Source organism: Phacochoerus africanus, chromosome 11, assembly GCF_016906955.1.
Source record: "Phacochoerus africanus isolate WHEZ1 chromosome 11, ROS_Pafr_v1, whole genome shotgun sequence".
NCBI classification, from domain to species: domain Eukaryota; kingdom Metazoa; phylum Chordata; class Mammalia; order Artiodactyla; family Suidae; genus Phacochoerus; species Phacochoerus africanus.
This window is the reverse complement of record NC_062554.1, coordinates 12816835-12835446: the sequence shown is the minus strand read 5'-3', so window position 1 is coordinate 12835446 and position 18612 is coordinate 12816835. Positions and strand designations below refer to the sequence as shown.

The 18612-nt window shown below is 48.4% G+C and overlaps 1 protein-coding gene across 1 annotated transcript in view; it reads left to right on the top strand.

The window, feature by feature from the left end:
- The window catches only part of TENM4 (teneurin transmembrane protein 4), a 410796-nt gene that overhangs the window by 276893 nt on the left and 115291 nt on the right, over positions 1-18612 (top strand). The window contains exons 12-13 of the mRNA XM_047751949.1: positions 1723-1908; positions 17555-17701. Of these exons, the coding sequence (XP_047607905.1) occupies positions 1723-1908; positions 17555-17701 (333 nt within the window). The remainder of the gene's footprint in view (positions 1-1722; positions 1909-17554; positions 17702-18612) is intronic.

The window sequence follows — 18612 nt, the reverse complement described above, 5'->3', positions numbered from 1 at the left end:
GGGGGAGACTTCTCAGAGGAGGAGGGACAGCCCAGCTGAACCCTGGGGATAGATTATGAGGTGTAACATGGGGGATGCTCATATTATACACTCCCACAGTCTTAGATGCCATCTCTGATACCCAGAGAGGGCAAGTGACCTTCCCAAGGTCACACAGCAGATCAATGGCTGAGCAGACTTGGACCTCGCAAACCTGGTCCTTGGACACCTGGTCTAAAATGCACTGTCCTGAGGAATCTTTGCATCAGGGATCTTTGCCACGCCCCTTTCTATCATCCACTTCACTGTGTGCTCCCCATGGCCCCGATGGCCGTGCTATGAGGCCGCATCACCAGCCAAGTCAAGGAACCTGCCCAGGGTCACACAGCTTCTGCTCCAGAGCCTGACGTAGAAGCCAGATCCCCTGGCTCCAGGTCAAGGCTCTTTCCATACATTTTGCCGTGGCCTCTCTCACCCCTTGGTGGCTGAGAAACCCAACATGGTGCAGAACCTCCCTTTCCAGGTAGTTTTATTTGACAAGATGATGAGCATAGGAACACACCATAAATGGGAATTCTTCCTGTTGGTTCTTTTGTTGTTGTTTTCTTAATTCTTGAACATTGTAGCTACTGCCTTGTCAATTAGTTTGGAAGCTCTGATCTGCCGAGATCTAATCTTTGTCTCCTTTTTCAAAAGTAGCCAGACTATTAGCAGCTTCTAAGCCAAGAGTACAGCTTGGAAGGGGTCATGGATTAATTCACCTTGACACAGGTGCCTATTTAATTTGAGGGACGCCGAAGGTGTTGGGGTTTCCCTGTGAAGTATGTTGGGCCACGCGGCACCGAATCCAGTCAGGGTCCCCATCACAGCCCCGGCAGAGCCTCCCTCAGTGGCCCCAGTTGTTCAGCCGACTTCCTAACAAGCAATTGTATTTCAGAGTCTTCACAGCTTCTGCATGCATAACCATGAAGCTGTCGCTGGCCCCAGGCCCCAAGGGGCTTGTGAATCAGCTAGTGTGTGTGTGTGTGTGTGTTGCACCATCTCACAGACGGGCCTTTGTGAAGGGCTGGGCACCGCCACTCTGGCTGTGAAGTGCACCCACCCCCGACCCAGCTGTTTGCTTTGGATGCTAAGGACTATTTAGATGGTGCTGGAGGGTGGCGTGATGAAGCAGTGCGTGGGGGGGACAGGCCATAAACCCAGCAAAAGCCCGGCACAGCCACCCAGAGTACCCCATGGGTTCGGGGTGTCCAGCCTCTCTTTCAGCCCACCCCAGAGTCATGCTGGAAAGAAACGCAAGCCCGGGATCCCTCGTGCACCCCAGCCAGACCCACAAGCACTCCGCTTGGCGATCGGGGGCTCATCCTCACGTTGTTTTCACACATAACTGGTTTTTAATTAAATTTGACTTTTCCTCACATCTGTTCAGAAGGCCGGCCCCCTTTGGAGGTGGCAAGCACAGAAGCGGGGACGGGCTGGAAGGAAGCCGGGAAAAGCACACAGAGCAGAGTCTGCAGTCCGGCCTCTCTCGGGCAGGACATGGGCTCTGGTCAGGCCTCTGCCTGGGGAATTGTTCTTGTCCAAGGGTCGAGGGCCGTTGTCCATGGAGATTAACCTCCTGAGCCTGTGAGCCACTGCTCACAGAAGCCAAGGTAGGTAGCCAGGTGTGACCCTTGTCCCCAAGAGCGACCCCTCAATACCTGTTTTCTCTCTCTCCTCCCTCCCCGGCCCCTGCGCCCACAGAGATCTGTGCTGCTGACTGCGGTGGCCACGGCGTCTGCGTCGGGGGCACCTGCCGCTGCGAGGACGGCTGGATGGGGGCGGCCTGCGACCAGCGCGCCTGCCACCCACGCTGTGCAGAGCACGGGACCTGCCGGGACGGCAAGTGCGAGTGCAGCCCAGGCTGGAACGGCGAGCACTGCACCATCGGTATGATGGGCCCAGGGCCCTGAACCCCTTCTCTGGGGCTGCACGGTGCCTTTGTCTGTCGGGCACTTTGGGGCCAAGGCGGGGACCCCCATTGCATGTGGAAACTGGGCCAAAAGTCCTTTCATCTGACGACGCTATGATGGGCTTTTCCGAAACATCTTGTGGACTGAAACTCACAACTGGGCATTTTTAACCTCTTTCCTCCCAGCCTGCATTTCCCAGATCTCAACTAGCTGGTCAGGGTGCCTTGCTGTTGAGCCCTTCCCGGGCCAAATGCAGTAGAGCGTTTTGTTAAGGAGCTGGGGTTCAGTAACGAGGCAGGTGCCTCTACCACTTAGCAGCTGTGTGAGCAAGTCCCAGTGCCTCTCTGAGCCTCAATTTCCTCTCCTGTAAGGTGGGAATAATGATGCAGGGAAAGAGGTTAACACAGGCTGACACGCAGTTCATTGCTCCGTAAACATAGCCACCGAATCAAATGTATGATCCGGTTGGGAGACTAGCCTCCTAGGCCACCGCTCCCAAAGAGGGCTGGAATCCTGGGAAATGCTTCCCACAGGCCTCAGGCCACATCTGCATCCCATTAGGCCTGGGATCCCCCCTCCCCTGTCCTCGGCTTCCGTCCTGTCTGCTTTTGCCTCCCTTCCCCTCTCCTGGGAGCTCCTCGGCACCAGCCCCTGCTGAAGCAGCTCTGTTGGCAGCTCTCAAAACAAGCAGATCACTCCCGTTCCCTTCTTTCTGCCGTTCCTGCTGGTTTTGTTGATTTTAAACACAGCCAGACGTTTGCTTGGTTTATTATCCTGGAATGAACACTCACCAAAAGGCCTTTATTGAATCAACTGGTTTGCGTATGTGCGTTTTAACGTCTTCCCCTTCCATTCGTTTAAAGGAAAGGTCTGTGATCAGATGGTGAGCACATGGCTTTAGAAGGCAGGGTTCTGAGTGCCTCTCCTGCTCAGAAGGTCACCTCTCGAGTCTTACTGGAAACGGGGAGACAAGCCCCAAAGATTTTGAGGGACAAAGGAATTTCGAGGAAATGAAGCTGCCTCTTATTTTGTATTTTTTTCAAGCTTCCCTGCTTTTGTTTCATAGCCCGAGATTAGCTTACAGGCATCATCTCTGTCCCCCACACCATCTCTTTGTTTGTAAATGGCTGGGCAGTGCCTTACACGTGTTAATATTGGTTACAGTGTCTTCTGATTTTGAAGTCAAAGGTGGCAAGCTAAGGGCTTTAACCCCTTATCTCACACTCCCAACAACCACCTTGCGAAGACACAAGTGTTCTTGCTCCTTTTCAGGGACCTGAGGCCAAAGGCCACTTACCTTTGAAGATGTAGGACAGGAGTTTAGGCTGGGTTTTTCCGAGCCTTGCGAGGAGCTCCTCAGAAGCTACTTGCCCTGCGGTCCTGGCAGGACAAAGCCCAGGTTTTCTGCGGAGGCACCTGCTCGGAGGCCGGGCCTTCTTGTTAGGGTTGCACTCAGAATTCCACAGCCAGCTTGCCCAGCCAGGCTCTCACCAGACCCCCTCTGATGCCACCTGCCGCCAGCCCTGCTGCTTCAGAGCAGAATGTGCCTCCCTTTCTCACTGTGTGCCTCTGGGTGGCTTCTTTCTGTCAGTGTCATCCCATCTCATGACCATCCCGGACGCCCCTTCAAGAGCAGCCGCCCTAGTCACCCAAGAGGCCAGCGTCTTTAAACTCGGCCCTCCTTTCACCTTCACTTTTCTGCTTGACTAAGGACAGCCTGACCTTCCACCCTCCCAGCCCCGAAGGGGGCCCATCCCTATTTAAACCAAATCCAGAGCCCAGAGAGAGCACGGTCCATCTTCTGTCACTTGCTTACAAGAGTCCAGCTCACCTTACCAAGTTCCAAAGTGTCTGGCTGTCAGCCTTTCATAAGATAAAAGCATCTCCCCCAAGTCCAATGATGAGAGGCTTCAGCACATTCTCCCTGCGTCTAGTCACGGACAATTCATGGCAGGGCTTGGGGGCCGGCTGTGCTCCGTCTCGTGGCTCGTGGCTATTCATCAGCCTGGCTTGAAGAACATCCCTTTGTTGGGGTGCCAGGAAGTCAAAGCAGCCCCCACCCCACCCCCTTGCAGTCCCTGTTGTCACTCTGTACGAGCACATTGCTCCTTGGGATTGCACGTGCTTTTTCCCTCCAGATAAGAAGTCCATCAAGGGAAATGTGCACGATTCTAGGGGGAGGCTGACAGCCATAAATACCAGAGAAATGTCACAGGACATTGAAGAAGTAATGGACTAGTCCTAGTGGCTCAGATGAAAGGACGTGGGCTGGGAATTCTTTTTACCTTCCCTCGTGTGACCAGCATGTCCTTTGTCCCTGTCTAATCTCCCCGCATGCATGGCAACTTGCTCTCTCCGCGTCTCTGCCTGTGGCCAGCTGCATCCCCCCTAGGAACCCAGCACCCCAGGGCTGGAGGAACATTTCGGTAACCTTGTCAGATGGAAAGGAAGGGGTGAGGGAGGCAAATGAGGGAAACAGTGGCAGTGCCCTCTTATTTTCTTTTTGGGAGAGAGTGGAGAAGGAGGAACTGCTTTTAATCTTTGATGGTAAGAAGAAGCACTTTCTGAGGGTTCCTGGGAATGCCACTCCTTGGGAGGATGTTTTAGGAAAAGCAAAAACGGCTGATGTGAGAAGTTAGAAGTTCAGAGTGTCACCTTTTCTCTTGTTAGATTTCATTATCATCAGATGGGTCATTTTAGCGCAGGTAGCTCAGACGTTGCAGTGCGGTGATGTCCCATAGCAGAGAAAATGCCAGGACCCACAAAGCGGATTCAGAGGCCCAGCAATGGGAGCCAAAGTGGGGCGGGGGGGGGGCTGTTTATTTGTACACAGCTGCCCTCCATAAACAGGAAAGAATGACCTGATTACCTCCTAGCTGGCATCAAAGAGTAAGACACATCTGGGCTCCTGACAGTCAAGTCTCCAACATGAGGTCCTTCTCAGCCCAGTGGCATTTCCCAGAGCAGATTATATAGGAGGAATTAAATATCTCCCTTTAGAGGCTTGGGCCCACATTATTATTATTTTTTTTTATAGGAGCTACTTGATTTTTCTCAAAACAGGTTGGTTTCAGGATAAAAGGAAATTTGGCAGTGGCCTCCTCTTGAATGACAGTATTTTTGTCAAAAAGCAAGAATGTTTTGAAACTTTATTCTTGATGTTGGAATTATCTGTCTCTCTGCATCTTCGAGAAGAGTCTCGGTGAACGCACCATGGGTAGACCACTTGGTCGCTAGGAACTCCAGTTTCTCTCTCTCTCTTTCTGAGTCACAGATGGGGGTGACTGGCGGAGGCTGCAGGGGTGATGGAATCCCAGGGCCCCCCCCCACACCTACAGACTGCACGCCCATCACCTGCTCCTAAAAATATCCCATAAATAAAAGGGATTTATTTATTTTTGCTCACTTATGAGTAATACTTATTACATGTATGGAAGCCAGTTTCCCTAGTCTAGAAGTTAAGGTAAGGTGGATTGATTTTGATCCATTTCTCAGGTACATAGTCAATACGGAGTCATCAGAAACATGTTTTTGGACTTCTTTTCCAGGAATTTTATGAGTCTCTTAACCCTGGGGCTTGACCTCCAATTTCTTTAGAGAAAGCTGAAAAGCATAGCTAAATTTAAGAAGGTGTTTAATTTTTCCTATTTCTTTGAAAACACTTACCAACATTTTGGATCACTTCTCTGATAGCTATTTTATTCACTTCAGTGCCCCTTGTCCATAAAGTCTCAAAACACATGTGGGAAATGCCAGCTTCTGATTACATTGGTAAAATTTCAACCTTGACCCCAAAGCTGTGGTTGTTCAAGATGCCAGATATACAAAATTATTTACTAGGCTTCAGGAGAGCTGTCCAGTCATATAAATCTTGATTCTCAAACAAATCCTCCTCTGGGAGTAAAGATCAAAATAATACTCGGATGATGCAATTACTAGAGTGAGCAAAGCCAGACTTCACGAGGCAGAGACATTATAAAGAAAGGCTACACACGCTTCTGGAGTTCTTTGTTCACTTTTGAATGGTAGCTCTTGGGTTTCTTTTTTGTAATCATTCTGTCCTTAACTGAGAGCTCCCACAAGCACTCACGGGGTATCCGCGCCTGTGAGTTGAGATAACCCTGGGCTTCTCCCTCCTCAGAGACATTCTCGCACATCAGGACCTCTGAGTCGTAGGGCAAATACTGACAAGGAGAAAGAGAAAATGGGCAGGGTTCCACTCCCACGTTTTCAGAGCAAGAGCTCGATTCGTTGAGGGTCCTGAGAGATTTCAGCCCACCTGCAGTAGGAGTGGGAGACGGGGGACCAGTTCGTGGGCTCCATGCATCCTTCACAAGTAGGTGCCATTGGCCCCTTATTCCTCCCTGATCCATCATCCAAAGAGAGAAGAGCATGAAGGTATCCAGGAACTTACCAAGAACATCTCTCTGATGACTCCTCATCCACATGAAGGAAGTTCAGATGGCTGTTGCCCCCCCAAGCATCACCTGCTATGACCATCCTTATTTGGTCTGCCCTGACGCGTACCAGGGACACAACTGCTAGAGGCAACTGAGGCTCCTGGAGAAGCAGAATGAAAAAGCTTCTTGCCGTGTTCTTCACAGTCTTTGATGGGGGCCCCAAAGCTTCTTGGGATTATCTTAAGGGAAACTTCTGGAAACGTCTCTGGGCACAGGCAAGTGAAGGAAGGAAGCTTTCACGTTGGAGGTCATAGAAATGCTAAACAGATCCAAGACCCCACAGACTAACCTCGTGCCAAAGGCTCAGAGCTTGTCTGTAAATAGCAGTGTGCCTGCACTATCTCCACATTCTTACACAGTGACAGGAATGTCAAAGAAGCGTGAGAAACACACGTACAATGTTGAAAAAATTCACATGGCCCAAGATGCAGGATGACTCTATGGCCATCGTCTTCATCCACAAGTCCTGAGGAGAGAAATGAAGGCATTTGGGGAAGCCCTGAATCCACCATCCATGATGCAAACTTAGGGACTTTGCATCGCCTTTTTTTTCAAGTTAGTGTTTTAAAATCATGATGCAGTTTTAAGTGATTCTACTCACGGGTGCATGAGCCAAGATTTTCACACGGTGAAAGCAACAACAGTGAGGACTTTGGCATGGGCCTTTTATGAATCAATGGCAATGGATTTCAAAGACCAGTTATTATTTTCGTTTTCAATAGAGACAGGCAAGCTCTAGTCCATTCCGAGAAAACCCTCGGTCTTGGTACTGACGGGCTGTTATCAGCTCTTGGATTCACAGTGTGGCTTGAGGTTGCTGTGTAGGGAAGGAAGGAATCCCTTCTTTGGGGAGGCCACTTTTTTCTCCTGAAACCCACAATCTCCATTGCAATCTGAGTCTGCCCCTATCACTTCCACTGGTGGCTCTTCCTGCCTATAGTCTGAGAAATTAGTAGTGATTTTTAAAGGTATTACAAAAGTATTTACATTTCATGGAGGTCTTTATTATTTATTTACTTATTTATTTATTTATCTTTTTAGGGCTGCACCAGTGGCATATGGAGGTTCCCAGGCTAGGGGGTCCAGTCGGAGCTATCACCACTGGCCTACACCACAGCCACAGTAACGCGAGATCTGAGCCACATCTGCAACCTACACCACAGCTCTTGGCAACGCCAGATCCTTAACCCGCTGAGCAAGGCCAGAGATTGAACCTGCATCCTCGTGGATACTAGTCAGATTCGTTTCCGATGAGCCACCACGGGGACTCCAGAGATCTTTATTACTAAATAGTTCTGATAAATGAAATGGCACTGAAAGAAAGAGAGAGTGCTCTCTGAGGTCTCCCCTGGGCGCGGGGAGATTAACCTGCAGAGTAGGTTAATCTTTAGTCCCCACTGGACCAGGACATCATCATTATGCTGGGAATCGATGTCTTTCTGGTCAGAGAGGTGGGTGCTGCGTGGTGGTGTAACCATTTGGATCTCAGTGATGGTGTCTCACCCAGCCTAGTCATCCTGCCAACCCTGAAAGGGAAATCTAGGCTCACGCCATCTCTTCTGGAGCTGGGTTCACCGTTCCTCTAAGAACACAGGCGTGTGACCCTCCCCAAAACTACTCTGCCGATCTGAAAGCGGAGGACACCAGCCGAGACGGGAGATCCTGTGTGTGATCGCTCTCTGCATATAGCAGATCCAGGGAGATGATGTCTAAGAAATTGTAGACCACTTTACAAAATTAAATGGACAAGCTTGACTAAGACAAAAAGAATCAAGAACCAAGAATCAAGAGGAGCTTTGCCTTAGCCAGTGGTATTTCCTGGGCTGTTTTTCCTGGGGGCTGACCCTGTTTTTCATTGCCTGCCATTCCTCAGCTTTGTTCATTCACTCCTGCTTAATAAGTCAGTCCCCTTCATGTTCCCTTCTCGGGTCCTGTTAGCTCGTGGCCTCCTCCGCAGCGTCTGTAAGAAAGACGGGAAAGCATGCAGACCCCGATGAAATCTCTTCCCAATTTTGCACTTGGCTATGCAGCCTCCAGGAGCATATTTCATCTTGAAGCGCAGACCGCATGGATGCGTGAACTGAGAACACAGCCTCTCATCCTCCAGTCTCTGGAGGCAAATATGTATCGATGAACAGCAACAGTGTCTGCTCCATCCCGAGGATTGAACACATAAACTTTATATTTTTTTTATGAAGAGAGTAAGAAGGTTCTTACAGTTTATAGACCCCGGGGCTTCCAGAGAAGGTCTCGCCCTTGCAGTCGAGTCCTTTCTTGTGGACTTTTGATTCATGTGTGAAACGGAGCCAAGGGCAGGGGGCAGCCTGGCGGAAAGATCAGACCTTTAGGACATTGCCTTCTCTCTGGCCTTTGGGGGAGCACATGGCGGGGAGCTGAAGAGGGGGTGAAAGGGAGACTCCTCAAATGGCTGGGACCCCAGCCCCAAGGGGAAGGCGAAACGGCATTCGTGAGTCATGCTGGGAACGAAGAGGTCTACCCTGCTATAAACACACAGCCAGGCACCCACGTAGACACATAGTAGGTTTACTTCAGAGCAACAGTGGCCACCCACCCTCACAAAGAAGCACAACCTTAGATGGCCCAAGAGTTTAGGGCTTGGATGCAGCCCCGTCACAGGAAAGCAAAAGAACATGTCATTTTTCCTTTTGAGTTCATCAACATTGAGATGTGGTCAGGTTTTCTTTCCTTTTTCATGTCTTTCACAGCGACATCCATTGACCCGCACCCCACATTCCGTGTAAGATGCACACAGGAGAGAGGCATCTGATTTAGAACACCAAGCATTCTGCATTCAAGTCTGCATGGGCACGTGTCCATGGAAGTTTCAAGAAGGGCAAACAGATAACCTAGCAGTATATTTGAGCAAAGACTCAGCCCACTTCCCCAGTGCCTGTGAGAGATGATTCGCATTTTGCCTGTTTTCTGAATTCCAGCCTCCTGGGGGCACCTCTGCCCAGACAAGGAGCCCTCACCCTTGTCCCACTGCTTCCCTAGGAGGGAAGCTAGTTGCTGCTCTGGGTAGAGAGAGGGGCAAGTTCTAGTGTTCCACAAAGCTGACGGAGCAGGATGTGGCCACTTTGCAGCTTCCCATCCTCCTTCGCCTGGTTTCCTCATCCATACGTCTTCTTGTTTTTATGATCACGTTTCCAAACGCCTGGATCGCAGAGTGAGCTGACATCCCGTCCGACCCCTCCTGGAGAATGTGCTTGCTCTCCCTCCTTCTCTCGCGTGTTGTCCTGTCTTTGGTTTTCTTTTCCCCACCCTGGCAGGTCTGTCCCAAATGTGGGGTGCAGTCCCCTTTGTCTCCTTGGCACCTGGCATGGTTATGTGACAGGCGGTATTGCACTTTCTCGATCCTACCTTAAATGTCCTGTCTTTTATTTCCCAAGCGCACTATCTGGATAGGGTAGTTAAAGGTATGGTCTTCCTTCCTCTATTTTCCTATTGTCTTTGTGTATGTGTGTTTGTGTATGAGCAGAAGAAGTGTGTATCTAGAAATGCATATATACCCCCATAAGCATGGTGTCTCGATGCTGCCACACCCTGGCTTTGTCATAGCATCCACTGCCCAGGGGGCGAGGTTTGGGCCGCAAGGTGGTTGATAGACCTGGAAAGTCAGTCTTCCCCTCCCCCTCCCCAAGTGCTCAATCTGTTTGTGACATTACCATTGTGCTGTTGTCCCTCCCTCCCCATACACCCCTTCACCCTTTCTGCCCCACCTCATGTGACCTTGCCCGTCCCTTATGGCCCCTGGTCCATCAGAATTAAGATGCTGGGAAGCAGGGTGGGTAGCCTGAGATAAGAAGAGACCCCAGAGAAAGCTGTGAAATCTTAAGCAGCCCATTCTGTTTCTGTTGTGTTCATTCATCCACTGGCCACACATGGAACACCGCTAGTTCTAGTGCCAGGCTCTGGAAAAATGGGGAAAAATAGACCCTTGACCTTAGGAAGTGAGTGGTCTTTTTGCTTGGGTTCTTTTTCCTTTTCAGAGAGAGAAGGCTGCCTTTGGTAAGTTTTGTCTTTGGAGACTCTTCCCTGCAGGCAGAGTGATTCCTTCCATTTGAAACATTTACATTAAGTAGATGGTACCTAATTTTCTAAAGAGGCCTCCTTGCTCTAAGAAGAAGTCTCAGAATGATCAGATATGTGAGTTCCTAAAAGCTCCTGGAGGAGACAGGTGCCATATCCATTTTTTCCGTCCTCATGCCCCCCCATCCCCCGCCCCCCGCCCCAGCACCTGACTCCAGTATGGGCTCAGAGGTTAAGGACACATACTCTGGAGTCAGAGTGCCTGCGTTTGAATCCAGACTCCAGCCCTTAACGCATGGGATGACCTTGGGCATGTGCCTTTAACCTCTTCCCTTCAGAGTCTTTATAAAAGGAGGATGTAACAGAACCTGCATCACAGGGTTGGCCCGAGGATGGAGTCGGCTAATGAAGGTAAAGTGCTTGTTGGCACGTAGGCGGGACCAGTGCTCAACAACTGTGAGCTGGGCTATTTTGTCATCATATTCTCAGTCTCACCCTTAATTTGGAGAAGGACTTCATTAGCCAGACTGATTTTTTGAAATTGTAACAGAAAAGGGTAGATCGGCTTTTAATAAGAGAGAACGACGGCTGTATTAAAATGGATGAAAAGGGTTTTAGGGCACCATAACTAAGTCCTTTTCAACTGGGATATCTTTTCCAAATACAGCCAAGGTGGTACCAGGGCCCATCCAGTGGGAAGCAAGCTTCCTTGCTTTTCACATACTGGCCTTCTACCAAGAAGAAAATTGTTCCAGCAAAAAAGAGTAGCACCTCTGAGCCGCTTTCGAATAGACACTTTACACATAATCATTGTCAGAGGAATCTTCAGGATGGATTAAGTTTAATAATGTTACCACCAGTTGGGGCTTGTTTTTCCTACAGTGTAGAATTTTTCCATATCCATGAGTCCTAAGTGAGTCCTGTGCATTTTTTTAAGGAAACCGCTTATAATTATACTCATTTGGTTGGAAAAGGAGATCAAAGTTGATCCTGGATCACGCTTGCAGTAAGTGGCAGAACCAGGATTTTACATTTCCTGGCCTAATCCGTGTTTCTAGTATTCTTTCTACCCTCACCATAAATCCCCAAGAATATCCCACTAATTTCCTGCATTCTTCCTCCAAGCCACGTCTCACAAACTGGTTCCTCACCAAGAAGGGACACGTATTCTCTTTCAAACCACCTGTTGTGATCAAAAAATATCACCAAACCTCTAGCTGGATGAGGTCAGTGAATCATTACTTGCCTTAAGGCAAATTTTTTTTGGTCAAAATCTCGCTCTGGACCAAGCCCCCATCTGGCTGACTTTCTGATGTAATGGATACAAATAACTGCCCCCCCCCCCAAAGAATTCAGAGACCACTACAACGCAAGAGCAGGACTGAATTTCAGAGTAGAATGTTTTGCAGTTCAGAAACAAGCTGGCTTTTGGTCTTTCCAATCGCATAGGTAGACTTTGGAGAAATGAAGAAAGAACATTCATTCCACAAGGATCTTGAACTCCTCCTCAGTGCCAGGAAATGTGGATACCACCTGGCAGAAATGGTCCTTGCTCTCGGGTTCCCCACAGCCTAGCAGAGAAAACATGAAAACAAATAATTCCAACAAAGTGTGATGGAGGTTGTGATAGAGGAGGTCCCAGGGCCACTTAGTAAGGAGATACCCCCTTCTCAATTTAGGCAGAGCCTCATAGACCAAGATCTTAATTTTTTTTTTTTTTTTTTTTGGTCTTCTTGTCTTTTTAGGGCCACTCCCGTGGCACATGGAAGTTCCTGGGCTAGGAGTTGAATCAGGACCTGTAGCCACCAGCCTACACCATGGCCACAGCAACGCAGGATCCGAGCTGTGTCTGCGACCTACACCACAGCTCACGACAACACCAGATCCTCAACCCACTGAGCAAGGCCAGGGATCGAACCCACATCCTCGTGGATGCTAGTCGGGTTTGCTAACCGCTGAGCCGGGACGGGAACGCCCATCATAGACCAAGTAGACTGTAAGCATGTGAGGGGCCACTGAAGGCTTATGACTTAATGACATTTGTGACTTGTAGGGATCAGTCTGGCCATGTTGTGCAGAAAGAGTTGAGGAGGAACATTTTGGAGCAAAGAGACCACTTAGGAGGTGGTTTCTGTCATCTAGGTAGGAAACAGAGGTGACTGTGTCTAGCAGAGTGACTGTGGGGATGAAAAAGTACAGGAGCAGAAAGAGAAACATGAAGAAACGGGACATTCGTGGTATGATATAGGTGCGTTTCATAGCTCCTCTACCACTTAAGTGAAAAGTAAATACCTTCAAGGATTCTGAAAGTCTTCTGCCTTCAAGGGCAGCTTCTTCTTAGGCTTAAGCAGAAGGGTGAAGATAAAACGGTCCCTTGTCATTTAAAGGGCATCCTTTCTTTTGAAAAGCTTAGCCATTCTCTAAACCCGAAAATTATATTATTTGGGCTCCAGCAAATGCCTGGCGTGAGTCCTTCCAGAGGAGAGTGTTGATGTCACCTGGGTTCTCTGAATTATTGATGAGTTTCCGGGTTCGTGGGATTAATGAGCTGGATCGGTGGGTGAGGATGGACATACTGCTTTAGGAAAGTCAGCGAGTCACCCCAGAGGAGGCTTCCCCATACTGGCTAGTGGGGGTGTGATGATCCCAGAAGCAGATTGCTACACGGGAGCAAACCTCGTTCAAGCCACAGGCACTCCGGATGTCTCTGAAACCCTGAAACTGATAGGTCAGTGCAGACCCCCAGGAGCCAGAGAAACTCACTGTGGAGGGAATGTCCCCGTGGTTTCCCATGGAGAGTCTTCCCTTCTTGAGACCACGGCTTCCCCCGGGCAGTTTCAGAGCAGCACAGAATGTATGTGCCAGGCTTGTGTGCTAGGAGGGGTTCACTAGAGCAGGGGGTCCCCAAAGAGGGTTTTCATTGTAAATGGTCGTGGGGGGACGCGTTCTGAGATCAAATTGGAAAATGTTCTGATAGTCACATAAGCAGGTTCCTTTATGGTAAGGCTTCCCAGAGCCTCTAAGGTATTAATATTTAGCGAGACTTTCTAGGATAAGAATATAGGATATATTGTTTTCTAAACTTATTTGACCACAGAAGTTTGTTTTTGAGGACCTCATAGAACTAGAAGTTCAAATAATTCACTTTGAGAAGTTTTGAGATTATAAGACACCTCCCCCCCCCCCCTTTTATTTTCTTTGCTGTGCCTGCAGCACGTAGAAGTTCCAGGGCCAGGAATCAAACCTGCGCCACAGCAGCAACCCAAGCCGCTCCAGCAACAACACCAGAAACTTAACACACTGTGCCACTAGATAACTCCCAAGACCCATTAAAAAAAAAAAAATTGGGGCCACGCCCCTGGCGTGTGGAAGTTCCTGGGCCAGGGATCAAACCTGCACCATAGCAGTGACCCAGGTCACAGTAGTGACAATGCCAGATCCTTAACCCAGATCCTTAACTAGGGAACTTCTGTTAAGACCCATTTTAAATTTTCCTGGAACAAAGGGTATAAAAAATAAAAATATTAAAGGCAGAGGCTATATCTCACTTCTGCATACCCGTGAAGTTGCACATGCTAGGCATCCAGTAGGTGCTAAGTAAAGTTCATTGAAATTAAAAAGAAAATCATCAAATTTGAAGTAGTTTCGACCTTCTCTATTGGGTATAGGTACTGGAAGGACCTAAAAGATCATCTCATCCAAATCTTCATTTCTCGGATGAGAAAATTGAAGTCAAAGGAGAAGTTACTCTCCCGAGATCCCACGAGTTGGTCAGGCAGAGCCTGGGTCTCCTGTCTCATTCATTAATTCATTTCAGCAAATATATGTTGAGTATCAGTTGTGTGTCAGGCACTGGATTAGGTCCAATGGTACCGTTATGGTGTTTACATTCTAATGGCAGGAGTAAGACATTAAACAACAGCAAAATTAGTAATTTGAGTATGCTTGGGACAGTGGCTCTCAAGGAGCAGGACAGAGTGTTAGGAAAGCATGAAACAGTGGGTCTGGGCTGGGACTCGGCCTTGAACCCATCTTTCTGCTTTCTGCGGATCTGCCTGTTGGCCCCCTGACCACAGCATTGGGTTTGTCTCAGCTCTCACTGGCACAGTTTGTATTTAGCTTCAACCCAAACATGCACAGAATTTGGACTAGCAAAGGGTTATTGTGTGATGTGTGAGTTTCTTAGTGAAATTATACAATGTCAAAGCAAATATCCCCAGTAATGATAATAGCAGCTGTCATTTATTAAATACCAACCTGTGTTATCCACCATGCTAAGTAATCCATATACATCACCCCATTAATCTTCTTAGCAAATCTTTGGACTAGGTATTCCTTCCATTTTACAGACAAGAAAACTGAGGCTTTGAGAGTTAAATAATTTGCCCATCATCACATGGGTAGTAAGAAAAATGGCAGTGCTAGGATTTGAACTGAGTTCTGTCTCGTTCCAAAGTCCACACTCTATTATACACATGTTTTTCACTAGAAATTTAGGTTAAATGGTGTGAAACTGGCACTGCCCTAGAAAGCCAGGAGCTGAAAAATATAACAGAAAGCTTCTTGGTTTGGAAATAGTACATGTAGAAGGTCTAGCACAGCGGCAAGCCATAGTAGACCTTCGGTGTATGGCAACGCTCATTGTCCTCGTGGTCCTGAAGCATCGAAATCAGGTTTTGGCAAACGACAGCACCCAGACCAAATCTAGCTCCTCACCTGTTTATGTAAATAAAGTTTTATTAGAACACAGCCATGCTCATTCATTTAAATTGTATGTGGTTCCTTTCAAGCTATAACGGCAGAAGTGGGTAATGGCAACAGAGACCATGTGGCTCACAAACCGAAAGTAGTTATTATCTGGACCCTTGCAGAAAAAGTTTGCTGACCTTGATCCAAATAACTGCCTCAGTTTTCTATTTTGCCTTTCTTTGGCCCCTACCTGAGGTTGTGGACACAATTTATGATAATATAGTCCCTCTACTTAGATATCATGTTCAAGCCCTGTGTCAGGCTTTGTGCATCATGCATACATTTTCTTATTTAACCCTCCCAACAACCCCATTTTAGAAGTAGACTGAGGCTCAAGCAAATTAGGTAAGGTGCCTGGGTCATCCAGCCACTGGGTGACAGAGCCAGCCTTTGGTACAGCTCCCAAGCTTGTGCTCTTATACAAGAGATGTTCTTTGCATCTTGGAGCAAGAGAAGCAATCTACTGCCATTCTTAACCATTGGATCCATCTTCCAAAACTGATTGCAAATACATGTGAGTCTTAGTTTAAAGGAAGTCTCAGCTGGATGGACAAAACTTTAAGTGGGATGGAGAAAGAGGGAGTCTATTAGTTAGACTGGGGAAGTGGCTGCACGTCACAGCACTGCTCCTATGCTTTTGCAACTGCTTTCTCAGTCACCTTTGGGGTGGCCATGCTTGTGGCTTTCCACTTTTCCCAACAGGCTTCTGCTGTGCAGACCCTATAGCCTGCATTTGCTTCAAAACTTCTGTAAGAATCCCTCCTAGGCTTGGCAATACACTCTCAATAAATGTTTCCTCCTTTGAATGGAAAACCCAGTGGCCAGATGGATAGATTGGTGGCTGTATTGAACATCTCAAATACAGAGGGACATGTTCTTTTCTTTCACTCTGTAGTAACAGTCAACTAACTATCAAAAGACCTTGAAACATTACAGTTGTCGATTCCAATTGATCAGCCATTTGGGGAGTGCCTGCTTTGGTCTGGGTCTTGTACCGGACAGCCACATCCCCATTTGTTCCACTTAAGAAGAATGGTTCAGTTTTCCATGATTTCATGGTGGAAAATTCAGTTTTTAGCCATATTCGTAGCAGTTTGTTGCTCAGGATAATAAAACAAGTTTTACAGACGTCAGGGTGCTTTCACATCCATACCTTTCTCTGGCTGAGCAGAGACGGAGAGAAGACACAGGCGACATCCCAGGGGGACGTCTTTTGATAGCCTCTCTGAGCAAGGGGTTGCCAGAATATGAATGCAAACCAAGCAGCCAGATAGAAGCTGGAGTAAACCCTGAAGCTTAGATCCACAGACCTACATTTCTGAGCCACAAACTCAAAGGGGGGAGGGGTTTGAAAAGGTAGGTGGTGAGCAAAAACCTGCCCGTCTACTTGCATAATAGTAACTCCCCACCATATGATACGGTCAAAGCGGAACAAAGGCAGAGTCTAAATATTGCCTGACCCTTCTTGATTAAGTCATTCATATCCTTCTCAGAGTCAGAGCCGTATTTTGTGCATCTCCCCCAGGGCCCCTTAGCAGTGAAATACTTTGCTTGTACAAATCTGTATCCTTCGATTGGCTACATGCTCCTCAAGAATAAGAACTAGGTCTCATTCATCTACTCCTCCATTGCTAGCCCAGTGGATGCTTAATAAGTGGCAGGCAGGCAGTGGGAGTCCAGATGGATAAAGTTAAGGAAGGGCAGCCTGCCTGAACTTGCATTGGCAATCTTAGCAGCCCTAGGTAGCCTCTCTTGTGGCAGTTATCCGGGCTCCTCTTAGGAACTATGATGGGAAGAAAAAGACTCAAGGACGCTTCCTCAAAGCAGAGACAGTTGTTTAGGAGAAAATGGGACAAAGTGAATGTCAAGCCTAAGTCCCAATACAGTGGACCTGGTACCAAGACCAGAAGAAAGGGCAGCGCTTTAGAGAGACCCAGCAGTGCTGAGGGGACAGGAGAGGAACCAGAGACATGATCCCTTTGTTCCTCAGAGCCACCAGAGACAGGAAAAGCAGGCAAGGATGAGCCAAGAGCAAGGATCAGCCAAAAAGCTCTGTTGGTCAGATTTGGACAAGCCCACATCCCCTGACTCCCACTCTAGAATCCTGATCACTTTTGTAAGAGGGGGTTTTGGACCTGCCCCCGCCACTTCCTGACTGTGTGGCCTTAGCAAGACCCTCCACCTCTGCATCTCAGTTGCCTTGTAGGTAAAGCGGCAGTTCTAACGATAGGCCTCCCCGGATGCTGAGGGCATCAGTGTGCTGGTGGATGTGGAAGCATTTTGTAAGTTGACAGTGTGTGAGCGTGTGTGGCCACAGTTCGCTGTGAACGAACAGACCTCCATTCTGTGTGCTTTGCCTTGCAGAGGGTTGCCCTGGCTTGTGCAACGGCAACGGCAGATGTACCTTGGACCTGAATGGGTGGCACTGCGTCTGCCAGCTGGGCTGGAGAGGAGCTGGCTGTGACACATCCATGGAAACCGCCTGTGGTGACAGCAAAGACAACGATGGAGGTAGGGCTCTGGCACCCAGGGATCCTGTGCATCTCCAGGGTGGTGGGAGGCACAGAGTGGAGGGTGGGCTTTACTGAGTTAATAGGCCGTCCAGCCCACCAGCTGTCCAATCAAGGAGCCCTGCAGGAGAGGCAGAAACTGCACACGTGGTCTAAGGGATGCGTGCGTAGCACTGCTTGTTCCACTTGAAGTCCTTAACATTAACTGATGTAAGCAAAATTAGCTCCCATCCGACAATGAATGCAGAGTTGAGAAGGCCAATGGAAGAAGGAATTTTCTAGTAATTCGTTAATGGAATGAATGAGTCACCTGGCAAAGTCATGAGGTCCCCCTCCCCCCGCCATTGGAAGTGGACAAGGAGAGGCCATCCAGTTCTCTTATCACAGAAAGTGCCAGAAAGGAGGCTTCTCCAGGGGAGGGAGTTTGAGTGACCTTGGTCAAGGTCGCCTCTCCTCTGATTCGGGTGTTAACCCTCACCAAGCATACGGGGCCACCTTCGGCCCCACACCTTCTGCCCCTGTGGGTTTAGAGTAGAATTCATCTTTGTGGTTGGGTTTTTTCCTTTTTTTTTCTCCAAGTGCTGGGCAGTCAAAACCCTAAAGAAGGGGGGCCTGGTGTTGTGGGACATTTATTAGCTGAGAGTGAAGAGACCAGGGTTCTAATCCCAGTTCCGTCGTTGGTGCTCAAGCTACTCGAGGTCTGTGGGCTTCACACTCCTTATTCATAAAATGTGGCCGTTGGATCATAAAAGCCAATGGAGTCAGCCCTTATCTTAGACCTAGAATTAGCCTTCACCTTTATGTTGTGTGAAACTTGTATAAAACAATCCCAGTGAGCTTTACTTTCCCACTTGGAAGATGGGTTGATTCTTCCTGGCTCTGCCAATCTCAAGAGGTTATTAGGAGAAGAAA